The sequence below is a fragment of the Corvus brachyrhynchos genome, unplaced genomic scaffold (genome assembly GCF_000691975.1).
Source record: "Corvus brachyrhynchos isolate BGI_N302 unplaced genomic scaffold, ASM69197v1 scaffold314, whole genome shotgun sequence".
Lineage (NCBI taxonomy): Eukaryota > Metazoa > Chordata > Aves > Passeriformes > Corvidae > Corvus > Corvus brachyrhynchos.
In genome coordinates, this window is record NW_008237877.1 from 48,026 (window position 1) to 56,606 (window position 8,581).

Consider the following 8,581-nt stretch of genomic DNA (forward strand, 5'->3'; position numbering starts at 1 on the left):
TCTTTTGGCACTGCTGAAAACTACAATTCAAATACAAATGCATTTTTTAAAACTCCTGCACTTTGGGCTTGAGGGGCAATATTCCTGGGGAATCTGTCCCTGGGCTCCAATGAGTACATATTAAAATGACTGTACTCCTCTATGTATAAAGTGTCATTAGACTTGTACTTTTAAAAAATAAGATTAACCCAGACTAGGTCCAGACTCTACAGATAAGCTACTACTTTATCTCTTACAAATATTTTTAATATTTTAAAATTACAAGTAGTCCTCACTCCAGGTAATGGAACTGACACAAAATATCTGCAGACACACAGCCCCTAGACTTTCACAGAAAGTCCAGAAGCAACCACGCTATAAGAAAGGAATCCTACCTCATAGCAAAGAGGAGGAGGCACATGGCCAAGACAGCCTAAATGTGGGGGAAGAGTCATTTGAAGTAAATACAATTAAAAAAGGATTAAAAAAAACCTTCATATAAAAGATCAAGGAGGTTAAAGCAAAAATAATGGTTCAAAAAGATGTACAAGACTGTTGGAGACCAACAGAAAACTCTGCCGAAAAATAACTTGCATTTAAACCAGAAATCAATGGCATCACACAATTTTGTTTTTAAAATGGTAAAGAAAAGTGGAAATCTGTGTAAAGATCAGCATTTCTGAAGAGTTATCATTAGCTCCAGAGACCAGCATAATTCCCATGAAGTCCTGATGGAAGGGGGCCTCCTGCCACGAAGAGTTTCGTTCCAGATGAGTCATAGCAGTGGGTATAAACAGCATTTGGGAAGAAACGTATGTCAGAAAAATAATTCCTCCAGGTTTCATCGTGATTCTGTTAAAGGAAAGTTTAAATTATTACTGCTGCCAAACAACCCCAAAACCTTGTTTCACAAAAGCAAAGGTAGTTTCCAGAGCCTAAAACGGGACGTTCTCTGTTAATACTCCTGAAGCTTCAGACAGATCAATAACAAAGTTGTCCTGAATCTTTTTCTGGGGACACTGGGGCCAAACATTGGAGGGGGGAGATGAAGGGTAGGGAAGCTATCAAGTTTCATTTGTTTTTAAAGTTACATCACAATGATACAAAGGATAATGGAGAGAAGTTAGACAAAGCCATTAACTGCTTTATGATAACATACAGAAAATTGAACTCAAGTGCCTGCCATGGCATTACCTCAGGAGGACAGTTTCTAACATTGCACACAATTAAATTAAATCTCTCTGGCTTTGAGTATCATATTAGAGTAACACATTTTTAAAGGAAGACAATGAATTTGTGTTTGAGGTTTTGAAAACTAGAAGTTAGATTACATTAGAAAATATAAAGATATAAAATCTATAAAAGTTTATGAATCAGTGCATAAGAAAAGTAGTTAGTATGCCTTACACTTGAGCAACCAACCATTCAATACCCTTTCATAAAGCTTTTATAGAGCACAATACTGCAGCACTTCTTGCTTTTCAAGATTACAGTTAGTTACATAATCACTGTTTGACTGGGACACATTTCATACAATAGCTTCCATTACTACAAAAAGAACCAGTGTAAACTCCTGTGTAAAGGGTTTCCTACAACTACAAGCTACTCACCAGCCAACCTTTCCCAGTAGTCAACTTTAAAATGTCACTTCCTCCTAATTTCTGCTTCTGTCCATAGCAGGCACGTGGGGGCTTTTCATCCAGGAATCTCTGGGCTCGGATATCATAAAACAATAGGGAACCTTGCCCTGTTCCCACTGTGATGATGTGCTCATAGAAGCTCACTGATCGAATACCTGTCAAAAAGAGAAGGGACATACAATGCAGTAAGGAAAATGGATGCTTTGGCTCTGCAGTGCTGCTGCTTGATGTCTAAAATTTTCTTTAAGAGGAACTACCTACTAGTAGTATTTTCCATAACACACAAGTTTGGATCACACACTGCTATGGAGCAGTGCAGACAAATCTCATTGATGCTATTGAAACAGCAGCTTCAATTACATATACTACTTCCTTTCTCCTCTGATGCCATCAGCTACACTGATGAGGTGTAGTAAGAAGCTTAATTCTCAGCAGGCCCCAGCTCTTACAGATAAACAAAGATCATAAGCCATTTAGGATCAAGAGTAGTTTTGTTCTGTTCACAAGCTTTTAAGTGAACACACCATGAGTATGTGGGCAGCAGACAGAGGAAAGAACATCACATTGGTTTCCTCAACAAGCTCACAACCTATCCAGCTATCTGCCAAGCTATGATAAGTGACTATGTGAGAAAAATTACAGTCCCAGCTGCTATCAAGTGCATTTTGCTGGTCAAGAGGCTAGCTGTAAGCAAGTATAAGCACTAGTCATTTTGCTGCTAAGACAGATCAGGATTTTAAATAATTTTGAGGCTGTCGCTGCTCAAATATTCTAATACCAGCACACCTTACTTCATAGCTAGTACTTTTAGCACTTCACACAACAATAAAAACAGACTAAGAATACTACAAGCAAAGCACCACCATGTTACACCAGCACATGGGAAGCTACAAGTTTCCAATCCAAACAAAACATTCTAACACAATTCAGTTATGCCATTAGATTGAGCAAAAGAATACATTTTGTTTTCACAAAATCTTAATCTGAAGCCTCATCTTCAGATTAAGATTCAGATTAAGTTTCCTTCCCTTGGAAACAGTCTTGAGGAGATTCTGTATGTAGGAATTTGCAATTTGCAAAATGTCCTGTCATCTCTATTTATTGTGTGTGGGGTATGCCCAGCCCCCGCCCTGGAGGGACATCTGCTGAGATAAGGAGAGTGCCTAAACCTCCCAGCAGAACTCCCCTGGAAAGGGAGCTACTCTTCAGTTACGGCGAGAAGAAGACAAACCCAGAATTCTCTGGGAGACCCTATGCAGATCCTTTGTAACCCATTGGCCCATACCTTCTGATACCCACCCCCTGTATCCCTATAAAGCTAGCCCTCTGCCCCTGCGAGGGCAGAGAGATGCTCGTCCCTGGCTCCCCTTCGCCGAACTTATAAAGCTACCTTGTGCAGAACAGCTATACGGGGCCTCTCGTCTTTCTCTCCCTGGTCTGGCCTGGAGGCTGCCCTTCAGAGCTAAGCTGAAATCACGAGCTGACAATCACTAAAGAGCTGACAGCTTCTGCACCGGCCCTCCTAGCTAGCAGCTGAGGGAAGACACCGGGCTTTGGGAAGATGGTCTCTTTTTGGGACCATCTCTCCAGACCGGTCATAGCTTCCTTGGTCAGAGCTACTGACCCCTCACCAGCTGTCATAATTGTGCAAAAGGTTTATTCTGTATAAGTACTCTAACACAAACAACTCCTTTAAGCAGATTAAACCCCACCACATCTATGCTTCATTTTGCTTCACAACATGAAGGCAGGTTATAAACCCTACAGCTTTTTAAGCCCTCCTTAAAGTACCACTGAATTGCAGCCTAAACAAGCATTCAAACAGGAGGGGAAAAGAGTGAGTTATGCCAGCTACATCCACGTGTCAACTGCTGTCCCTGTACCAAGTGGGGCTGAACGTCACAAAACTTGTGACATACTGGAATACACCCAGCAGTACATGTGACAGCAGACATCCAAGAGGTATAGATGCAGTTTACCCTTCCCCTCTGTACAGAGTCCTAACCAGCATCTGTTAAACACACTTAGAACAGGCAAGGCCACATTGTTGTGTTCTAAATATGAGGTGAAGTCTTGGCTGCAGGCTTAATAGGTGGGAAACCACTGTGCAAGTCTCACACCTGCTGAATCTCGACTTTAATTCAGAGAACTACAAATGCATCTGAGCAAGTTGGGAGATACCTCTTCCCCTTCATTGTTGTCCCGAATCAGGTTCTTTCACCTGGTGTGCAAGAAGCTGATCTCCACAGAGTCAAGGTATTTGATTTATTTACAGCTCTAATCAGAAAGGGGTGCTGGGTTGTAGATCCACAAAACCAGCACACTGAGGCACACAAAGGCCTACTTATACTGTTACAATGTTAGGCTATTAGCATATCTTACTTAAGTCACTACTTGCCTTTCTATTGGCTTATCCTTTCTCTGCTTCGATTTAAAGGCATAGTGTCCCAAGAAATCATAGCACATGCTCGATGAGTAGTGGTCTTTTTGTGAGTAGAGGGTGCCTGAGCTAGGGGTGTGTTTTTTATTATTATAATGAGCAAAGTTCATCACTAGGGCAAGTTTTCACCACAGAACCAGTCAAAACTGGGGGTTTCTTGGCTCATCATTAAACATCCTGGATAAGAAAGGTATTATCTTCTTTGTTTTCCCCCCTCTTCAAGGACTTAGGCCATGAATTTTCTGTCTTCTATATTCCCATGGTTATTGCTTCTATTGCTTAACTGCTTTGGATGGAATATGAAAGAGATGGCATATACTTTTCAATGCAACTAAATAATAAAAAGCTATAAAATACAGAACAACTGTGAATCTTTCTCTAATCAAAAAAATTGAAGGAAAACTGAAGGAATTAATGATGTACCCACTACTAAGTGGATGTTTAGAACAGGCTTTCAAGAACAGCACTTCAAATTGGCTCCTAAGGGTCTGAAGTACCTCAGATTAATCATTCCCATCAAACTAAAAGCACTACCTGTGCCTAGAACTGATCGCAGTAAGCTCTTCTACATTCCCAGCACTCTACCACCTGTAGGCCTGGACTATTTGGGTCAACAAATTGAGTCTTGCTCCTGAGAGGCAGGGAGCTCTAAAAATCCCAGAAGGAAATGAAGATGCAGTAGCATGTCCTACACAAAGAGTAGACAGTCTGTGCTGCGCAAGCTCTGTCCACTGCATTAACATTGCTGCCTTTGATGCTTCCTATTGAAGGCCCTCAATAAATACCCGCTTTTATTCTCTTAATCTTGTCTAGCCTCTGTTTTCAGGTAGCCACTTCAAGGCATCACCTTCAGGATTATAAAGTCAAGGGCACACAACATTGCTCTGCAGGCCAGTCAAGCAGAAAGCAGTCACTCTCACAGATCAAGAACTACAGTCCAGGGCCTGCACTTTCTCGTACAGCTGCTAAGAAAAGCAACTCTTACAAGATGCACTAAAAAGCATTAGCTACCTTCTCACATAGAGCAGACAGGTAGGTATATATATACTAGGTAAAAAACACTCCCAGTTTCAGTCTTACTAAGTGACATTTCTCTGATCTGCTTTTGTATACAACTGTCTTAGGTTACAATGTAAGATGTAACCAAAAGTATGTATTCTATCACCATCTGTTGAAACCAGGTGGGGCAGTGTTCTTTATCTCTTCCATGACACATCCCTGATAACTCCCTCCAGAGAGATATCTTCTGTTAATGGGCCATCTAGCCTCACTGCATGACTCATAAAATTACATCATCCCATTGTGAGATGCTCCACCCAGGGGGAGGAAACAAGCATTCCTACTTAGATATAATCTGAGGTTTGGAACACCACAGTCAGCCCTTACATACTGGATTCCCAGAGGACAAGAGCTACATAACCACCACTGGACCTTCAGAGGAGGACCAGACCTTTCTACAGGATCACCGCTTCAACAGAACCACTTCAAAGAGGACTGCGGCCACCACTTAATTGGACTGCTACACCACCCTGACCAACAGGGTGTCAGGTTATATCCTGACTCTGTCAGGTTAAGCCAGTATTTCTGTATTATTGCTTTGATATCTATATTAGTAAAGAACTGTTATTCCTATTTCTCATATCTTTGCCTGAAAGCCCCTTAATTTCAAAATTATAATAATTTGAAGGGAAGGGTGTTACATTTTTCATTCCAAGGGAGGCTCCTGACTTCCTTAGCAGACACCTGTCTTTCAAACCAAGACAACACCACTAATGAACTGAAGTTAATACAGACTTACCATGTCCAGCAGGTGCACTTAGAATCTGAAAGCACATTCAAGTAACACTTCAAAGCACTTAAAAGTCAACCCAGATTTTAGTCTGCAAATCAATAGACAGCCTACTTTCTAGAGGTGTTGCACCACTCCAAGTCCCAGTGAGATCAATAGAAAGTTGAAACACTCAGTATCTTGGGAATTAATATTACAGAAGTGCCTCCACCACTACCCACTCACACAAAAAAATCTACTATGCAGAATAGAAAACAGTATTGAACAAAGGTTTTCTCTAGACGTGAATTAGCACCCCAGAGATACTCCCTACACATAGATCATCCCCTCAGCAGGGATGATCACATAATTCAAGATAGAAGTTTTTAGCCACCAGTCACCACTGGGCACCACACTCCAGTGTCTTGGTATTTCTTGTCTAAGATACTGAAGGGTGACAATGTCAGGACCTTCACAGAGCCCTCACTGACAGTGGGTCAAGACAAGAGGTGTTGCTAGAAAGATGTTCAAGTGACAAACATGAGCTGGTAAATGACCTTTTCTCATATTATAGAAACTTCTGTATCTGAAAGAAGCAGACCCTGACATTTATCTAGACAGCACTGTTCAACGTCCAGTAACCACATAAAAAAAAATTTCCTAATCCTTGCCTACATGCATTTTTTTTAAAAAAACTTGCCCAATGAAGAGATGAATGCCTAGAGTCAAGTTAAATAAGGACTGCAATTTATTACTCTGGGTTTAATATGGTTTCAAATGAGCATCACAGCAGTGTCTTCTCATGCTTGAAAATAAAGGGTATGGGAAGAAGCTTATGGGACCATGTACCCTGCAAACTCTCAGGCTTGGCCCAGGTGTAAGGTTCAATTGGACATACTACATTCACATCAGAAAAGGAAAACAGCACCAAAATCTGCAAACTTTTTTTTTAAGTTTTTGTATACTTAAATAAATACACACTGACAATTAAGCGTCTCACTCATGACTTTAAAATTACAAAGCAAGCATTCACTCACAGCACTGACTCCCAATATGATAGGACAGAGCAGACAACATGCTTTTTTTTCTGTCCCCAGAGAAAAATGCAAGAATAGACAGTATTAATAGTGGTACAAAGACTGGATTTGCTTTGAAATGAAGTAAAACAGAATAAGACACAATAAAAAAATAAGCAGAAGTAAAGTGCACAGTGAAGTTCAGTAATAAGTAAAATGCATACTTTTAAAAGTTCAGTGATATTTGGATGGTGTGCAATTTAGTTGATCATAAAAACACTGATGTTGTCCTTCATTAGATTTCAGAGTTGCTTTTACATTTGGTTTGTTGGTTGCTCAAGGAATAATGTCCTAAAAGCAAAACCTATATATGCTATTAATAATTTAGTCTATCACATAAAAAACCTTCATATTTATTGGAAGCTTATCTTACTGCAGTCTTAATAACTACTTCTGCAAGCAAACCATTTGAAGGACCCTTTGACAAGTTTCTTACCACTGCCTCGTTCTTTGGAACAGACGGATTTAACATTGTGAGAAGGCTGCCTTGGATCCAGAAAGGAGACATGCGCCTGTGATCCTACTGCATACACTGACCACTCCTGACCATAAGCCAAACACACATTCTCCCTGCAGTATGGCAACTTTGTGGAAAGTAACTAGAAACAAAGAAAAGACAAATCAACACATGAAAAGAGAGCAAAACACTAATAGAACAATTCTGTAAACTATGCTCAAGGAAGTTGCAGTGAAAAAAACCCAAAATGCAGCTAAAAAATAAGTTCATCACAACAATAGAAGTTTAAGAGAAAAGCAACCTGACCCAGAGAAAAAACAACCCCTGAAGATTAGATGCCTTATCTGAACAAAACTGAGATGATAAAGACTGAACCATGTATTATGCAAAGAACAATGGACATTTTGGTATATTGTTTTACATCTTTCTAAACTGCTGTTATTTCTTCAGCAGGTGTACACAGACATCATCTCTCAGCTGAAAAAGCTTACTTCATACAATAGTATAGATATTTGTGGGTTTGATCTACAATTACACTTAAATAAGTGCAACTTCCTTTATGAAGGCTGCTAATCAAGTATCAATTATACTCTCTATGGAACAGTTCACTTCAGCTCACCCAGAAATGGCAGAAAGTTAAGAGCACCTCTCACCCTTAAAAATAAGGTGAGTGGGAAGTTTCTTTCCCCAAGTTCTAATTTTTAGTACATTGCATTTTACTTAAAGATTTATGTGTTTGTTGTGGTTTAGGAATGGTATTCCCCAATTTAGTGTTCCCACTGAATTACCCCAGACCACGCACCACTTCCTCACTTCCCCCCACCTCCCCCAGCAGCGGCTGGAGAGGAGAATTAGAGGTAAAAAAAGGTAAAGATCATGGGTTGTGATAAGAACAATTTACTAGAAATAGCAACGAAATAAGAAAATGAACAGTAACAACAACAATGCTAAAAGCAGAGTGTACAAGACAGGTGAACTATTCACACACGATTGCTCACTACATGGAATCCAGCACCACTCAACTGTACACCCCAGAAAAACTAAAAAAATGCCACCTCCCTCCGTCCCCTCTGCACATGGCATGAGGTGGTATTGAATAATCTCTGGGTCCGGGCTGTGCCCCTCCCAGCTGCTGCAAAAATTAACCCTGTCCTGGATGGAACCAGGACATTATCCAACCCTTATTCTATACCATCTAAATCACAGCCAGATCCTATACCT

The 8,581-nt window shown here is 40.4% G+C and overlaps 1 protein-coding gene across 1 annotated transcript in view; it reads right to left on the reverse strand.

Annotated features, from left to right (window-relative positions):
• Positions 1-672: 672 nt before the first annotated feature.
• The window catches only part of LOC103614240 (DDB1- and CUL4-associated factor 12), a 65,120-nt gene continuing 57,211 nt past the window's right edge, over positions 673-8,581 (reverse strand). Inside the window, exons 7-9 of the mRNA XM_008632136.2 lie at positions 7,340-7,502; positions 1,590-1,774; positions 673-831 (exon numbers count right to left, since the gene is read on the reverse strand). Of these exons, the coding sequence (XP_008630358.1) occupies positions 673-831; positions 1,590-1,774; positions 7,340-7,502 (507 nt within the window). The remainder of the gene's footprint in view (positions 832-1,589; positions 1,775-7,339; positions 7,503-8,581) is intronic.